This window comes from Podarcis pityusensis, assembly GCF_964106645.2.
Source record: "Podarcis pityusensis genome assembly, chromosome: 2".
Taxonomy (NCBI): Eukaryota; Metazoa; Chordata; class Lepidosauria; order Squamata; family Lacertidae; genus Podarcis; species Podarcis pityusensis.
The window spans coordinates 7902729-7921360 of record NC_138029.1 but is presented as its reverse complement, the minus strand read 5'-3'; the positions used below and the strand labels follow the sequence as shown (position 1 = coordinate 7921360).

Below are 18632 nucleotides of genomic sequence, written 5' to 3'. Positions count from 1 at the left end.
TTTGTTCATTATTAATTTCAGACTGAACTGACCTGATCATTTCGTGGCTCAGAATATAGTTACTTAGTTTAGTTTGTAGAAGAGAAGAAAAAGGGTTTGGATTTGATATCCCACTTTATCACTACCCGAAGCAGTCTCAAAGCGGCTAACATTCTCCTTCCCCTTCCTCCCCCACAACAAACACTCTGTGAGGTGAGTGAGGCTGAGAGACTTCAAAGAAGTGTGACTAGCCCAAGGCCACCCAGCAGCTCCATGTGGAGGAGCGGGGAAGTGAACCCGGTTCACCAGATTACGAGACTACTGCTTTTAACCACACTGGCTCTTGTACTTCTCTGGAATTTCCAAATGTACTCTCAGGGTGGATCCTCACCATATTATTTTTTAAATGTGAAGTATATTTGAAGGCTGAATTGAATTGTCTTCCTTGGCTCCACACAGTATTCTGAAGTCTTTTTTCAAGTCACATTTTCAGAATTTATTATTATTCCTGCTATCAAGGAAGAGGGAAGGACCTGTGGGCTCACTGGTCACCACTACCATCACCACCACCGTGATGCAATCAGAAAGGCTACACAGTCACTTGGGTCAAACCATAGATTTATAGGGCACAGCATTGGCCTCATGTTTTTGTTGTATTTCCCCAGAGATGCTTTAACAAAGTAGAAGGTCAAGGACTGAACCTTTAACCTTGTAGAAAGAAAGCTATGGTCCTATTCAATAAAGTTTAATTGAACCAAAAGCTTTCATGATTTGGATTTGAAACGAGGTTGGTATGTGTCCTGTTTGACCACAAGCACGACCACACAGGACCACAGGCTGTAGTGACAACACAGCAGAACTTTGGGGCAGAAGTCCAGAGCCCCATTCAAGAGAATGAGCAGGGAGGCTCCTGGTGCAGAGATTGGCTTAAAACAGTTCTAAAGTCAATGAAGTAATACACATAACCACATAAAGAGGTGCAATGGTCATAAGACCATTAAGTCCAGAATCTAAAATTACCTACCACCACTACTCTGACAAACACTTGGTGGTGGTTAGTCAGGCAGGTAGAGTCCGATTGGAGCTATCCAAGGTCCTGCAACTCTAGTCTGACCCCATTCTGGACTTTGGATAGCTCATCTGACCCTAGAACAGGCATGTCCAAAGTCTGTTTTGGGTGCCTAATCTGGGCCTGCCGGTCGATTTAATATGGCCCCTGTGGCAGTATAAATCAGTATTAAAAAATCAGTATATATAAAAAAAAGCTCAGCAACTTTGGTCGGCCCTCACGCGTGTTCACTTCATCAAATTTGGCCCTCTTTGAAAAAAGTTTGTGCACCTCTGCTCTAGAAAAATTGAAAGGCCATGTAAGAGTTTAGAGCTTGACTAAGGGACATAGGAAGCTGCTTTCTGTTGAGTCAGACTAATCGTCCATGTAGTTCAGTAGGCTGCACAGCATCCTTACAGCATAGTGCAAAGAGTAGGGTGTGTGCCTGTGGTGCCTAGGCAACTGGGAAATGCTTGCTTTCGTTTGGCAAGTGTTGTGCAGGTACTTAGGCAACATTGGGGAGGGGGGTGTATTGCCAAACTCTTCGCACTCTGTGCTGTGGTTGCAGCATCATTCCGAAAGCTAGGAAAGCATCTCCACCCTTGGGAAAAAGAGATGATCATGACTGCAAACTGTCAGAGAATCAAAGTATCTGGGCAAGAGATCAGAACCAGAGAGGGCACACAAATTTCATAGAATCATAGACTTGCAGAGTTGGAAAGGACCACAAGGGTCATTTCTGCTCGGCTTTCATAACCTTTGCTGTTAGTTTTCACCGCCCCGCCCCCTCTGCTCGTCAGTCTCCAACCTCTGATGCACCAGACACAGCCAGGATCTGTTCCCTTCTTCTACCAGGTTTTCTTTCCTGTCAGGTTAGGCTAGGCTTCTGCCCCATTCCACTAGGCTCCACTCCATAACCTATCAGGCAGCATCCCTTACTTCAGAAAAGGGGGACCTGTGGCCTTTCAGATGGTATTAGACTCCAAATCCCATCAGCCTTAGCCAGCATGGCTAATGGCTAGAGATGATATGAGCTGTATTCCAGCAACATATCTGCAGGTTCTCCATCCCTGTCTTGTTATAGCCTCTGCCCTCTGGGTCTTAGGATCTCAGTGGACCAAGCAAACCTAAGTCAGGTGGAGAAGCACCTGGGCAGATTGGCATGAAATGAATCGGCTATATTCAAGTGTTCTGTTAACTAAGGCTTGGGTTACAGGGAGACTGAGAGCTTCTGGTGGTTGTCTGGATATTATTGCCCAAATCTTCAGAGATACAGACCCTGGGGGTCAGGGCAGAGCTTGAGAGGCTAGCAGGTCGTGGCAAAATGTCTCTGGTAGGTTGAGGTGGAGCCTGGAAGTGTGCAGTTGACCTAGGGACTGGATCATGCTAGGGTCAGGGATGAGTCCTATCACAAAAACCCATAGTTTAGGTATCCTATGCCCATAGTTTAGGTCAGTGGTGTCCAAACGTTTTTCAAAGAGGGCCAGATTTGATGAAGTGAAGGGCCATGGGGGCCAACCAAAGTTGTTGACCTTTTTTTAGGGTTCGAGCTGTTGAGCTTCTTTTAGGATTGAGGTTGTTGAGGGTTTTTTTAGGATTTTACCGACTGGCGAGCAGGATTAGGCCCCCAAAAAGGACTTTGGACATGCCTGGTTTAGGTATTCTACACCAAGGAACCAGTTTAAATTCTAGAACAGAGGAGAAGCCTGGGAATGAACCATATAGAAAAGCATGACCCCTTCAATCTGAGCTTTAACTAAGATTTAAATGTGCAGTGTGGATGAGACATCATTTACTTGGAGTCCAAGGAGGAGGCAAAAATGCTGAGTCTTTGGGACATTAAGATTGAATATTATGTGTTATGTTGCTTCCTTCTCTCTCTGTCATCCTGGGACTCTATGAACCAGGACTGTTTGTAAGCAAGATGGGAAAGTGACAGAGGTCAGCATCACCAGTCTGAGCAGTAAAGATCTGGGCACACTGAACCATATGAACCAGTAGAAATTTAGAGAACCACGCAGGCTTAACTGCAACTTGAGGGTGTAGGTGTATATATAGGAGAAGAAGTGTGGTAAGAGACAGGATAAACAGGCTGGATTCATTAGGGTGGGGTCTAGAATTTATCTATTGCAGAAAACAGTATTGCAGAGGTGTAACCTGTTAGGGTGTGGACAATTATGCATCATCACAAAGAGAGGGCAAAAGAGGACACAGATTTGCATCAAAATGGCAGGTGCTGATTTAGATGAATAGATGCACATTTATTAATAATTTCTAAGATTCTAATCCAAATACATAAAAAGAGCCATGCTGGATCAGACCAATGGCCCATCTAGTCCACATGATGGTTCTCAAGGTTGCCAACCAGATGCCCACAAGGGAAACCTGTTAGCAGGACCTGAACAGAAAAGCATTTTTCACTCTTGGGGCTTCTAGCACCTGGTATTCAGAACCATTACCGCCTCCAATTGCGGAGGCCGAGCAAAAGTGTCAGTGGATTAATCTAATCTTTTGAAAGAATTAGATAAATTAAGGGAGGATAAAGCTAATTCTTTTAAAAGATTAGATTAATCCAAGTTGGCAGCCATCACTGCCTCCTGTAGGAATAAGTACATCTCACCATAGTGGGGGAAACTGTGGCCAAGTGACCTGTGTGCCTGCTTGGAATAAATGTTGGCAGACAACTTCAAGGCCACGCCTTTCCTTTCTTTACACCAGTCCTGGGCCAGAAAAGACCTGCAAAAACCTTCCAAGCAGGTTTTTCTGGTTTGCTTTTAAATGCTGGTAAAAGTGCTTGTTATTGCTTTTAGAAATTGTTTGTTACATTTGTACTGGGACCTTATGGTGAAGCATGAGTAAAGGTAAAGGGACCCCTGACTGTTAGGTCCAGTTGCAGATGACTCTGGGGTTGCGGCGCTCATCTTGCTTTACTGGCCAAGGGAGCCGGCATACAGCTTCCGGGTCATGTAGTCGGCATGACTAAGCCGCTTCTGGCAAACCAAAGCAGCACATGGAAACGCTGTTTACTTCCCGCCGGAGCAGTACCTATTTATCTACCGTACTTGCACTTTGACGTGCTTTCGAACTGCTAGGTTGGCAGGAGCAGGGACCGAGAAACGGGAGCTCACCCCGTCGCTGGGATTCAAACCACCGACCTTCTGATCGGCAAGCCCTAGCCTCTGTGGTTTAGACCACAGCACCACCAGCATCCCGAGGAAGCATGAGTAAGAAATCTAAATATAATTAATAATAATAATAATAATAATAATGTTTTGTATTGCTTATATGATGGCTTTATCATTATGCTATAAGCATAATTGCTTACTTTTAGTGGTTACCTTTAAAAGACGAAAAGGATTGTTGTAATGGTTGTAGTACAAAAAGAAAAATCTGCAACAATTGCATTCCCCCTTTTCTCAGTGTGTGTGTGTGTTACTTACACACACACACACACACACACACACACACACTTTTAGCCAGTTTCAGTTTAAACCAGGAGGATGTATTGCAACTGCCTTTCTTATCTAGCAGACAGGCAGACTTATTCCTCATTCACACTTTCCATGATGACATCAGCAAGCCTCCACCCATTACAGTACAATGTACAGATCCGTTGTGGCTGTTGCCATGGCAGTGAACTCATCAAATGATTAGCAGGTGAAATACCTGGGATGTCTTTGGCAAGGTGTCCATGAAACTCTGGGGGTGATGATGATAAATTTGCCATCCTGTTAACAAACATTTGGACTGACCTGTTCACACTGTTTGTAAGAGACCAATATGTTCTCATCCACTTCATGTCTCCTAATGGATAATATAACATTATAATGGAAATGCACACTTTAGATGCCATGACTGGCTTCTGTTTTGATGCTGTTTCCAGACATAGGCTTTCCCTGTGTGCTCACATTAGATGTTTGCCATCTAATCTATGTGAATAGACTCCCAGAAGCTAGGAAGAGGTTCCAGTGATTAGAGGGTCAGCCTTCATAGCCCCCCATAGTTCTTGGCCCCTTTCCCCTTGGCTCTGAGTCTCCACCTACATGTTGTTGCCTACCCCCCGCCACTCTATTCTTTACCAAAAAAAAATCTCAGAAGAAATTCTGAGTCTTCAGAAAGCAAATTTAGAATAAATTATACTTTGCAACATTTATGCAAAATGTAGCAGCCTGCATAATTTATTCAAAAGGAGGAATTTGGCACACATGGTATTTTTCATAGTTCAAGGAACGACTCTAGGTTTTCTTCCAGGATTCTCTTTCTACTAGATTCTGCTGGCTCATGGTGACACCCTCCTGCTGTCAATTTTGAAAGGCGAGGGCATGTAAAAGGGTGTTCATAGGGGCTTCAGATCTCCCTTTTTTCACAAAGCAAAACCAAAGCCTCTATTCCAGGCATCCCCAACCTGCAGCCCTCCAGATGTTTTGGCCTACAACTCCCATGATCCCTAGCTAACAGGACCAGTGGTCAGGGATGATGGGAATTGTAGTCCAAAACATCTGGAGGGCCAAAGGTTGGGGATGCCTGCTCTATTCCAAAACCAGCCTCTTCCTGTCAGGAAACATTTAAGGGCCAGTGAGCAGCAAGCAGTTCTTTAAGTGGCTACTATTGTTTCATGTTGAAAAGGACTGCTTAATTTATTTAGATTGCTCTCCCCCAGGATATATTCACAACCAGCATTAGGAACACCTCTTAGTCACACCTGTGACACTTGTGAACTAATGTAATGAAGCATGTTGTGAACCAGAGACTTGTTTAAACTGCAATGACAGGCTGGAACATGGATTCCTATCCTTGGGTCAACGCTTGATAGTATTGTTTCTGCCACTCTGAGCTTTTAGTTGGATTGTGTTCTTAAATCATGAATTATATTGCTTAATTTTAAGAAACAAAATAATTAATTGGCCAGACTAAATCCCTGTGTAACCCAAACATCACCCGCATTTCTGAATGCTGGAGAAAGGAACTGACTTGAAGCTGCAATCCTATAAACACTTGTTCAGGTTTGTCCCATGAAACTTCATGGGCCTTAATTCCTAAGTAAACATGCACAGGATTTCATTGCAAGAGTTTTTTGAAAGCTAATTCAGCTTCAGAGATGCCATATGACAGCAATCTCCAGCTTTTTCTGGCCAGGAACCCACCTTTTAACCTGCATTTGGAGACCCCTTTCTTAACTTCTTGCCATACATTTCTATATTGTGGCAGTGCTGTTTTCGCAACCCACTTTAGATCAGGCCATGACCAACAAGCTGTGGCCTCAATCTACAAGCTGAAAACTGGCAGTGTACAAGATCCCTCCAAAGTTGTTTTAGCCTTAAATTAAATTAAATTAAATGTACCAATAAGTAAATAATAAGAATCAAGACCACATATAACTTGACTGCAGTTTATTGAAAATGGCCACCTCCCAACAACATGGGAAGCAAACCATGGGAAATAAAGACAGGTGCAATGTAATTCACAAAACTGACACAAGAATGTACTTTTGATAATGAGATAGCTTTTCCAATGACACAATTATAGTAAATGATTGTTTACTCAGTGTTGTACAGGACCTTGTTGCTCTGTAGCCACGATCAGGCTGCCTGATCATTGATTAAATCATGACTTTGATTCAAGGGAGAAAATGCTCTATTTTCTTTTCTCTTTCTAGGCAGATAAGAGCAATCGTGACTTAGCATTATCAATGTTGGCTGGTCCAACATCAGCACATAGTCAAATACAGTGGGGACAAATTATGTCTTTTGGGAAGCAAGGAACTACAACAACACCTGGAGAGAACAACCAACTGGAAGAAGCCTCAAGAAAGAGAAGGAAAGGCCACTTCAATACAGAATGCCATGAACTGGCAGCCACCATAAAAAGCCAAAAAATGTACAGCATACTCTGAAAGAAACACACTCCTCCCCTTCCCCCTTCCAGCTACTCTCTGCTAACTGATATCCTAAAATGCAACACCATCAGCATATTTCATTAGCATTCTCTACCAGCTATCTTCCACCATTGTACAACTAAGCAACAGGTGACAGAAGCAAGATGGAAGATGGTAAGCTTAATGGTGCTTTCTTGGGGAGCAAAATAGATACAACATTGTGTTTTAAAGGACACAGTTTGTTCTTTTCTGTATTACCAGGGTGGGGTTGAAGGTGTTGCGCTGATGCCACAAGAAGCTAGAAGATGTTTCTTTCCTTTTAGGGACCAGCTGGGACATTTAATGCCTTCCGCCTTTGATGGATGAGCTGCTTGTGGTGGTTCTCCTAATGATCGTGCTAGAGCCAGAACCGGAACCTTGAGAGTATCCGCCACCGCCTATGCAGGAGCCTCCAGAGCCGCCTCCTCCTCCTATGATTCCACCTCCGTAACCCCCGCTTCCACCGCCATAACCTCCGCTTCCACCGCCATAGCCACAACTTCCACCACCCATTCCTCCCCCTACGATGCTGCCGCCGCTAATGCCGCCGCCCATGCTACCAACGCTAATGCCACCGCCGCTCATGCCGCCACCGCCAATTCCGCCCATGCCGCCGCCAATTCCACCCATGCCGCCGCCCATGCCGCCGCCAATTCCGCCCATGCCGCCGCCGCCAATTCCTCCCATGCTGCCGCCGTATTGGGAACTCCTCACAGCTGCAAAGGAAACACAGGTTCAGTACATACACTTTCATGTTGAAAATAATTCATGTTTGAAACAGTGAAGGTGAACATGGAAGCTACTTACAGACATGGACTTGGGATCCTTGGCCAGACAGCCTGTTTAGGAATAAGAAAAATTGGTCACAAAATGAAACAAAACCTTCTTTTCGCTACAAGTATGATCACTTAATCCAGGCTTCCTCAACCTCAGCCCTCTGGATGTTTTGAGATTACAATTCCCATCATCCCTGACCTCTGGTCCTGCTAGCGAAGGATCATGGGAGTTGTAGGCCAAAAACATCTGGAGGGCCAAGTTTGAGGAAGCCTGATTTAATAGGCAGAGTGGTTTCTGCAGATAGTAGTAGTCCTGTCTAGCATCTGTGAGTCATAGAATTACTAGGCCCAACTTACAAGTGACCCAAAAATCCATGTAGTCTTATGCCCATTTTACAAGGCTAGACCTTCCATCCTCTAACTCCTGCCCCCCAAATTCCCTCCTGCAAATCAATCCATATAATCCGGACCAATGAGAAACAAGCAGAGAAGGCAGAGTGCTATACAACGTCATCAAAATAAGTAAAGAAAAGCACACAATACACCAAGGAGGCATAACAAAATAACAAAACAAAACAAACAATAAAACCACCAAGGACATTCCTTCTGGAGCCATAACAAATTTGCTCCCCATAATTTGGATGTCCAATATGCCACTAAGCATTCTATGAACGTTCAAATATTTGCAGAATCCTCCCTGAACCCAGCAATATTTGAAATCAAGGCAGATGCTGCTTGCAGACCCTTGGTCCAGTTAATCTACAAAGAAAAAAAAATTCCCTCTGTGGAAGGTTGCAGTGGTCACCCACCTGCTCTCTTCTCCTTCCAGCAATTTCCTGTACATGGCAATCTCAATGTCCAGAGCAAGCTTGACGTTCAGCAGCTCTTGGTACTCTTTCAATAGGCGAGCCAACTCTTCCTTGTCCTTTGTCAGGGCACATTCCAATTCTTCCAGTTTCTGCCTAGCATCCCGGAGAGCCAACTCGCCGCGCTCCTCAGCTTCAGCAATGGCTGACTGCAGCTGAGCACACTGCAAGACAAGAAGAAGAGAAAGATAAAAACTTTTCTATTTCCACTACGACTGAGACCTTGGGATGGACTTTTTGGAATCCCAGACTTCCTGGTTGCTTTGTTTACCTACCCAGCTATTTAACAAGCCTCCCAGGCAGGGATTGCATCAGAAGCCCATGTTTTTCTGACAGTTGTTCAGTCCAATCTCTGAATATCTGTCTCATTATTCCTGTCTATCACCTGAAACCCTGAATTTAGGAACAAAGGCTGGGAACAGACTGATCGATCCCTGATCTGAGCACCCATCAGGGATAATTGTTTCCAGGTCAAAGAATGGGATTTATAGGCCAGCCTGGACCCATAGTGCCAAGGGATATGGCCATGTTCATGATCTTAGAAAAAGAAAGATGCTGAGGCTCAAAACTGCATAGGAGCCTTCGTGGTTGCCCTGAAAGATGTATTCAAGATACCATGAGCATCCTTTCCCAACCTGTTGCCCACCAGATGTTGCTGGACTGGCCATTGGCCATGCTGAATGAAACTGATGAGAGTTGGAGTCTAATGACATCTGAAGGAGAGACTTCTTGTGAGTGCTCAGCAGTGGTGGGGACCAACACTTTACCTGAACTGAGCCATCTCTTTCAAGTCTGAATCCTGATGTTCCAAAGAGGTTCAGAGGCTGAGTCCAGGTAAGCCTGGGATCAAGTTCAGCTCTCCCAACACATGTCTTTTCTACTTATTGGTATGTTAGATGTCATTATTTAATGGAGAAAATTAAGCAATATTTGGGGTTTTTTGGTAAGTCTACCTCCAGGTGCTTTTTCCAGTCTTCCTGTACTAAGGTATCTCAGCTGACACTTGGCACCTTAGCACATTTCCACAGAAGAGTGGCAGCTTCTAGCAACAGTTGATGTGTGAGAGACTGAGAACTCTCTGTAGAATATGGAGTAACACTTCTGACATTATACTGCACATTAAGGCCGCAGCATGGAGAGGGCACCACACAGAGGCTATTCCATGTGGCCTCCATGTAGCCAAGATGAATGTGCTGATCCCTCATTGCCAACATCCATGCATCTTGAATTAGAGTATCATGAGTCCATTGCTGAGCAACAGTTGTAAGCCAAGGTCCTCCCCAGAAAGGAACTCTTCCTCTCCAAGGCATGTGTATCGGTGCAGTGGAGCAGAGTTTCTGCCAGATTCCTTTTAGGCAAGAGACAAGACTCAAAACAGAACGACTACTGCTGCCTGCACAATCCACTAAGTGATGAGTCAGCATCCCTTCTCGCTCAGATGTTAAAAGCTGAGAAACATAGGAAACTCCCTTATACAAACTCAGATCATTTGATCATCTAGGTCAGTATTGTTTAAGCAAGCCTTCCCTAACATGGTTTAGACTACAGTTCTCATTATCCACAACCATTAGCTACGCTGGCTGGGGTTTATGGGAATTGTAGTCCAGAGTATCTCAAGGGTGCCAGGCTGGTCCAAATTGACTGACTGCAGCTCCCCAGTATTTACAGATAAGACTTGGTTTAAAGCCAAAACGTTTCCACCCTAAAAGCCTCCCATGTTCAAATTGCAACATGATGTCCCTTGAACCACCCAGGCTTCTCAGGGAAATGTAACTTCAATCACTGTCACGCCTGAATTTACATACAGGCAATGCAATTTGCATTGTGTGCTTGCCTGATCTGATGCAACAGTTGAACAAAGCCACCGCCATCCTTAATAGATTGCAGAGTGTTGAGAGATTGGAGAGGCAATTCCAAAAGAGAATAATGGGCACCAGGCATCTTCCAGAGATAAATGTATGAAGTTGCTGAGTCAGAGTACCATCAATTTGGTCTCTTCCAAGGTCTAAGACAACAATGTAATACTTAGACCTGGAATTATCAAGGAGTGGACTAGGAGCTTCCACAAGCTATCACTGAGCTAAAGCCCATCTGATAGCTAAGATTAACTTTACACCCATGTGGTGTGATGTGGACCTCCTGAAAAAGAAGACACTTTTCAGCCTTTGCCCAAATGGAATGTTTAAGTGCCATACCTGCTTCTTGACACGGTCAATCTCCCCACGCAGTCTCTGAATGTTCCTAGTCAGCTCTTGAATCTCATGTCTGGTGTTAGTCAGGCTGTCACCATGTCTTCCAGCTGTGTTTTGCAGAGCTTCATACTGTTGGGCAGAAACAGTGTTGTGTTTAAGAAACAAAGCAAAAGTTCCTCCAGCAATGTTCTAATCATGGATACCATCCAAAGGTCCCTCTGCCAGAACACATTAGCTTCAAGCACAGGGGTCATGCAGGGGCAGATTTGGGTACTATGGTGCCCTGTGCAAGGCCAAAATTTGGTGCCCCCTTCAGTCTTTGCAGTTCCTTTCCAAAGGCAGGTGAGAAGGTGCCCATCCAAAGGTCCCTCTACCACAACACATTAGCACCAAGCACAGGGAGGATCGTGCAGAGGCAGATTTGGGTACTACGGTGCCCTGTGCGAGGCCAGAATTTGGTGCCCCTTTCATTCCTTGCAGTGCCTTTCCAAAGGTAGGCAAGGAGGTGCCCTGCTTTGGGAAGGAAGTGTGAGGGCTTTGGCAGGATCCCAGGGTCCTCGTACCTCCTTCCCAAAATCATGAAGGTGCTAACTAGATGAACTCTATGACCCTGTCAGAGCCTTGTGACTCCTTCCTAAAGCCCAGTACCCCTTTTTCTCAGCACTCAGTGCAGGCACACTGCTCACACAGCCCTAAATCCATCCCTGGTTCATGATGGAAGCAGCAAACTACAGAGAACTTCTCACTATGCTACAAGCCTATGTTGATATCATTACACCAGTTTGACTATCATGGCTTCACCAAAGGACTAGGAATTGTGGCTGCCATTTTAAATGTCATGGCTTCCCCCACCTCCAAATAATATTCTAGTTTGGCTAAGGAGCTAAGAATTCTCGGTTCGAAATTTGCAGTGACTTTCCTTCCTTCACAGGGGTCCCATGGAGAAAGTGATCTGCCCTCAGGTCCCTTGCAATAGAAAGAAAACCCAGGAAACCACAAAGCATGTCAGGTTTCGTCTTTGCTTGATTCCTTACCTGGCTATGGTACCAACTTTCAGCCTCAGCTCGGCTGCTCCGGGCAATCTCTTCATATTGATTTCGTACTTCATCAATGATGCCTTCCAAGTTGAAGTGGCTGCTGTTATCCATACTCACCACCACAGAGGTGTCATGACCACCCATCTGGACCTGAGACAGTTCCTGTTAAAGGACCAAAAAGCCATCAATCAGTAAGTCTGCCTCATTTCTGCCATTTCTCCCCTGATTCACCACTCATGAAAAAAATAACTAATTAATATCAATTATGTTTGAACTAATTAATATAAATTATGTCTCCACAAGCATGATTTTGATGTGTCTGAGTTGTAATTGCTTTCGTGCTTTTTCATAGCTTTCACTTTTTAAAAAAGAATGCAAGTTTCTAGATCTCAGAGAGGAAAAGGGGGAAAAACAAACCTGAAACTTGCCATGCTGTTACACTGATTAAGCTTTTTGTTTCAGGTGCAGGGCATAGAGCAATCCAATCTAAGGTGAACACAGATATCTCCATCCCAGTTTAATTGTGGTGGCTGGGGGGAAGTTCAGCACAGTCAAGGGAAGTACAGAATCACCAGGATGGAGTGAGGCTTCAGGGGCTATCCATCTTAGTCCTTTAGTCCTCTGTGACTATCACATACTTTCCTCTGGTTCCTTGCATCCCTCCCTCAAAACTATGTGGAGTGGTAAGTAACATTCCCATGTATGCCTTCATTTATTTTAAGGCGGGGGAATTCAGTTCCTTTGAATGCGGGTTCAATGGGTGATGGTAGAAGAGAGAGTATTCTTAGCGAGCAGATGGAATGGATAGATTCCTTACCTGTTGGAAGATACGTCTAAGGAATTGGATCTGCTCAGCTAGAGCACCCACTTTGGCTTCCAAGTCAGTCTTGGTCATGTAGGCACAATCCACATCCTAGAAGATAGATTATGGGGGATGCAAACTTTAAAGCTTCACAGAGTGTCATCACTGACTGAGGCACCACATACAAGAGTTTAGGCATGTCCACATAGATAACATTTTATTCTCCATTCCTGTTGGGATGTTTAGCTGTGATGACTCAAGAGGGACTCTGCTTCCCATATGAAGACATAATTAAAGGCAGAATGTTCCTAGCATGCACAGATTTCTTTCCCTCTTCACCAAGAAACCCCAGGAATTCCCCACACATCTGGCTGTAGGGGGAAAGGGCTTCTGGGTCAGAGGGTGGGGCTGCCAAGCAGGCTTAATCCAACAGTTCCTCTCAATTTATTAATAAAACAATGGATTTTTAAACAAATTACCCTGGATGCATAGGAAGCAGCAGTTTAATCTACGCTGCCATGTTTTGCAGTGTGCCCCTGCAATTTCTATGATTGCCCTTTTGAACTGCTATAGATCCAGTATAATTTGCTACTATGAGCTCTCCAGTGAGAGCTAAAGATGAGTGATAGGTGTCTTGTGGGGTTCAGCTGTTCTCCAAAAGGCCATTAAACATGTTTGCAGGCCCAAGAGAACCAGAGGTGGTGCAGTAGTTAAAGTGTCAGATCAGGACCTGGGAGAAAAGGTTTCCGATCCACACTCAACCATGAAGCTTGCTGGGTGACCTTGGACCAGTCACAGATTCTCAGTCTAACCTACCTCACAGGGATACTGTGAGGATAAAATGGGGAAGGGGGAAGCACATTTGCCAAATTGTGCTAATATGTCAGGGAGAAGGCCTATACAGTGGTACCTCTGGCTACAGACGCTTCGGGTTACGCATTTTCAGGTTACGGGCGCACCGAAACCCGCAAGTACCGGAACGGGTTACTTCTGGGTTTCAGCGCTTCCACATGTGCAGAAGCACTAAATCATGATTTGTGCATGTGCAGAAACGCCAGATTACATCACGCACGTGCGCAGATGCGGCACTGCGGGTTGAGAATGCTGCGAGTTGTGAATGTGCCTCCCATACGGATCACGTTCGCAACCCGAGGTTCCGCTGTACTTGTAGCCTTGACTTCCCCCTGACATATGGGAGAAAACAACATTTCTATGCAATGGCTTGAAAACATTCTGATGCCTGATTCAATTCTATCCCACCACGATGCCTTCTCTATTTACAGTATGCTGCCAAGCGCCACTTCTCACCTTTTTCAGCACCACAAATTCATTCTCAGCAGATGTGCGCCTGCTGATCTCTTCTTCATACCTGTTTAAACCAGAAAAAATAGGTCACAATGAGCTCACTGAGATAGACAACTGCAAGTGTATAAGATGCCAAGGTATTAAAATAAACCACACAAGCTGAACATTGCAAATCCCCCAGAGAAACACACACACACACACACACACACACACACACACACAGCTACTCAGATTACTGTTTCCAACCTTCTGTTGTACTGCAGAAGGTTGTAGTGCCGAGTGCAACCTGCACTCATTTGGAATGCCCTGGAGCTGAGGACAATTTCATTATTCTGAACCAAAGTCACTTAATGATTAATGGCGGATCTCCCCCTGAAGCACAAATAGTGGTGACGAAGCACCTTTCATTTTTGGTTGTTCCTTACTTGTTCTTGTAGTCTTCTACAAGGTGTTGCATGTTCTGAAGTTCTGATGCCAGCTGTGACTTCTGCATACGGATTCGTTCAATTTGGCTTCTCAGGCCATTGATGAATTGCTGGAACTCACTATCCAGGTTCTGCTGTGGGCCTCGGCCCTGGGTTTGCTGCTGTAAGATCTGCCATTTGGTTTGCAGAACCTTGTTTTGTTGCTCTAGGAACCGGACCTGAAACCCAAGAAATGGAAGATGTATAAGACATTGAAGAGATTCGGCATCATAGCACATTGGAGATGGGTGCTAACAGCAAAGTCCATTCTTTCACAGGTTACTGGATCCACATGAAGGCAACCTGGCTAAGCCCCAAATTACACTCTGCTCCCCCTGTTTGTTGTTACTCTGAATTAATAATTGCAGAATTGGAAACACTCGCAATTTTCAGTTTCTGGGGGCCAGTGGAACCTTACCATTTCCTTAGAACTATGCTTTGTGGTTCTCATAGCAGGGCCACAGATCAGTGCCTGCTCCCCAAGTGATGACACAACATAAGAAACTGGGATGAAAGGTCATTTTTATGGTGACCGTAAAATGTAGCTGTGCAATAATAAACCAGTGTTGGCACTGTAAACTACAGTTGCTTCTATCTGGGCAACACCACCCTGACTTGAGGTACCAACCCACCAGAGTGGATCAGCTCTTATCACAGCCACAATGTCCTAAAGGCAGCCTGAGGAGTCCATACTTGCTCTCTGGTCTGCTTTCACCAGTAAGAGGACCACCTAGACTGAGTTCTGCGTCCTCCCACATCATCTCAAACTTTCAAGAAGTAATAGTTCAGTATAGAGCATCTGCTTTGCATGCAAAAGATCCCTGTCATCTCCAGGTAAGACTAGGTGAGACTCCTGTCTGAATACCTAGAGAGTCTCAACCAGTCAATGTGGACAATACTGAATATGATGGATCAATGCTCTGACTCAATGCAAGGCAGTTTCCTATGTTCCTTCACCCCACATGCCTCAAGGTGCTCACCAAATATTCTACACTTATGTCCACCATACCCACCCTTAAACTGACCAGAAAGCAAATCAGCCACAAGAGAATCACACCAAAAAAGAGATATGACAGTGATGGAAAAGATGTGCACAAAGGTGGATCTTAAGCCCACCCCAGATAAATCCTATTCTGACTATACAAATAACAGGCCACCATAGCCCTGGCTATCAGCCCCAGGATGACTAGGTAGGTGGGTAGCTGCACCAAAGGGATAGAAGAGTTACAGGCAGTGTTGCCTTGTGTAGGGTCATGTGAAGGGTCATTCCTGAGTCATAGTGAAGATGTGGTATACTACCCTCTTCATTCAATCCAGAAGCAGTGGGGAAACTCACCCCTGATCAATGCTGGGGAAATGACATTGCGTGTAAGACAGTCAAAGGTTGCCATCTGTAATTAATGTATATCAGGTAGGAGGACTGGGGAGACCCCTACTTGAGACCCTGGAGAGCCTCTGCCAATCAAAATAGACAACACTAGGCCAGATAGACCAGTGGTCTGAGTCAGCAGCAGCTTCATATGACATATATTAGGACTGAAGTTGATGGACTGCAACTCTCACCATCCCTCGCACTAGCCATGCTAGCTGGGGCTGATAGGAGATGAAGTCTAACATCATCAGAAGGGCACCAGGTTCCCCTGACGAATACGAAAAAAGCTACTTTTTAACAGCCATGCAACTCACAGCTGAGAGGTTTTGCTAGTCATACCAAAAGATTTTTTGCTTCCTTAGAATCCTTGCTTTGGGTTATATCCAGTGCTAGTCCTACTCAGAATAGATCCATTGAATTTAATGGACCTAAGTTAGTCATATCCATTGACTTAAATGGATCTACTCTGAGCAGGAATATCACTGGATACAATCCAACGTTTCAGCAGAGGAGGTTCCCGAAATCCCTTTGAATTTTGCTTGAAGCCAAGTTTCAGGCAACGTCAATTTTAAATGGCATGTTGTCCTGTGTGTCAAGCCTCAATGCATCCCATTGGGCCAATTCTGCACACTTCCTTGGGCTTTGAACAACTCTTAACACTTAGTTAAACTTTTTCCATTTCGTATGTCTTGTGAAACCATATACATCCATGTACCTGTAACACACACATTTCTCCCAATAAATCTCACTTGTGTCTTAGCCAACACCAATAAAAAAGTAGCAACATACTATTGCTATCCTGGAGTCTCTTGGTGAATCTGCTGGTTAATGCAAAGACTCCAGACATCTGCTTCTGCTTAATTTTCTTAATATTGGGTGGGTGGGAGGAACAGAGCAAATGTTCTTCCCTCTGTTTCATGCCACAAACATATTCAACACCCTGATCATCTGCCATTGCAAATGGCCTTAAGTGACATTAATGGCTTGTAAACAGTTAACCAGGAGGCTGTTACAGATATTGTGATATATAAGTATCACTGCCCTGAGTGATACATATGCATGTAGAAGGGTAGGATATAAATGCTGGTATAAATGAATAAAGCAAAGAACTCATAATTTCAGGTTTAAGTAAAATATTCCGTGGCAAGTAAATCCCATCTAATCCATAATGTAAACCTCAAAATTCAAGCTTTCATATTTTCAGACGTTACTCAACTGTTCATAGCAAAAATTAACTGCATTTTCCCAGACAACATGCATTATGTGAAATCAGTCAAACTGCATCACTTCCTTTTCTGGCATCTTACCTTGTCAATGAAGCTAGCAAATTGATTGTTGAGACTCTTGATTTGCTCTTTCTCCTGATTTTTCACTTGCTGGATCTGGGGGTCAATATCTACACGAACTGGTCTCAGAAGGCTTGGGTCTATTTGGACACTGCCAATGCCTCCACCACTAACACCAGGGCCAATTCCCCCACCGAAAGGACCACCGCCCATTCCTCCGCCACCATAACCACCACCAAAAGGACCACCGCCCATTCCTCCGCCACCATAACCACCGCCCATTCCTCCACCACCATAACCACCACCCATTCCTCCACCACCATAGCCGCCGCCCATTCCTCCGCCACCATAACCACCGCCTATTCCTCCACCACAGATCCCACCGCCCATTCCTCCACCACAGATCCCACCACCATAGCCGCCACCCATTCCACCGCCATAGCCATAGCCTCGTCCATAGGAAATTCTTGTTCCTCTACTGCCATAGTTATGGAGGCTCCTGCTGCCATATTGGCCTCTTATGCCTCCACCATATCCCTGGCATGATGAAGAATAGCCAATTCTACTTCCTCCTCCTCCACCACCACCGCCGATAACAGAAGTTGAGCTGTAGCCTCTGCGGCTCACTTTGCTGGTTTTGACAGACATCACTGTGACAGAGTTGAATGAGGAGCAGAGAAAATGATCAAGCCCAGAGGTTGCAATGCAAAAAAGGGAGATGAAGAGATGTGCAGAGCCCAAGGGAAGCAAATCCCTCTGGATCCGGAGTTGGAAAGAGCCTCCCTTATATCTGCTTTAGGGAGGAGCTGGGCTTGAGTTTGCATGGGCGGGAAGAAGGATATCATTGTATTGTGCTCATGAACTTGGTGTGGTTGACAGATCTTCATCTTCAATTTTCCAAACACTGACCCTACCCATTAGCACACCCCTTCACTGCCAAAGGAAGAGAAGACGATGATGATGACCAACGATGGCACAATGTCTTTGCAGTGACTAAGATACTTTAAGCTTGATTATTTTGTCTGGGGAGTAGGCTCTTTAATTGACACAGTGCATCACTCTTAATTCTCAATGGAGGTCCTATCTATCAGTATCTTCATCTGCATTTCTAATTGCAAAGCTCCATGGCAGGCAGCCGCTTTGCAGCATGCAAAGCATTAGCACACCTTTCACAATCCCCAAAAGCACGCCCGCAATTACACCCTAAATCTGCCTCTATGTGGAAAATTGCCTTTGGCTCCCTAAGAGCAGTTTCTCAACTTGAAGTTCATGGAGGATCTTCATCACCTTGGTAAACAAAATGCTTTGTCAGAGCAGATCTGTCTGGGCTCTTCTCGCATGGGCATCCCTAAAACTCCTTGGGACAGCAGCAGTTCCTTTACTCCAAGAAGCTAGCAACAACACTGAATGAATCTTAAGACGGGCAACACCAGCTTAAAGAATAGAGATCACATGCTGATGATGGACGTCCATGGAGGACACTTCTCTTTTTACTTTGGATGGTGGGCATAAGGAAAGAAAGAGGCGACTGAGGCATGCAACCCTCTGCTTTGGTGGAGATGGTAGACTGTGGATGGCAAAGCTCAAGAAG

The 18632-nt window shown here is 44.9% G+C and overlaps 1 protein-coding gene across 1 annotated transcript; it reads right to left on the bottom strand.

The window, feature by feature from the left end:
• Positions 1 to 6404: 6404 nt before the first annotated feature.
• Positions 6405 to 17812, bottom strand: LOC308470909 (keratin, type II cytoskeletal 7-like). The gene is made up of 9 exons (XM_080994587.1): positions 17063 to 17812; positions 14345 to 14562; positions 13923 to 13983; positions 12630 to 12725; positions 11810 to 11974; positions 10779 to 10904; positions 8527 to 8747; positions 7749 to 7780; positions 6405 to 7657 (listed from the first exon to the last, which is right to left on the bottom strand). The coding sequence occupies exons 1-9, from the start codon at positions 17687 to 17689 to the stop codon at positions 7242 to 7244; spliced, it is 1962 nt and encodes a 653-aa protein (XP_080850713.1). The 5' UTR covers positions 17690 to 17812; the 3' UTR covers positions 6405 to 7241.
• Between the last annotated feature and the right edge of the window lie 820 nt (positions 17813 to 18632).

What these genes read in the sequence shown, in the direction of transcription:
- LOC308470909 (XM_080994587.1), bottom strand. Translation starts at nt 17,689, where the DNA reads ATGTCTGTCAAAACCAGCAAAGTGAGCCGCAGAGGCTACAGCTCAACT. An exon ending in TTGCTAGCTTCATTGACAAG is followed by an intron (nt 14,563 to 17,062) that starts GTAAGATGCCAG and finishes CTTGGGTTTCAG; the next exon opens with GTCCGGTTCCTAGAGCAACA. An exon ending in TTAGACGTATCTTCCAACAG is followed by an intron (nt 11,975 to 12,629) that starts GTAAGGAATCTA and finishes GTCCTTTAACAG; the next exon opens with GAACTGTCTCAGGTCCAGAT.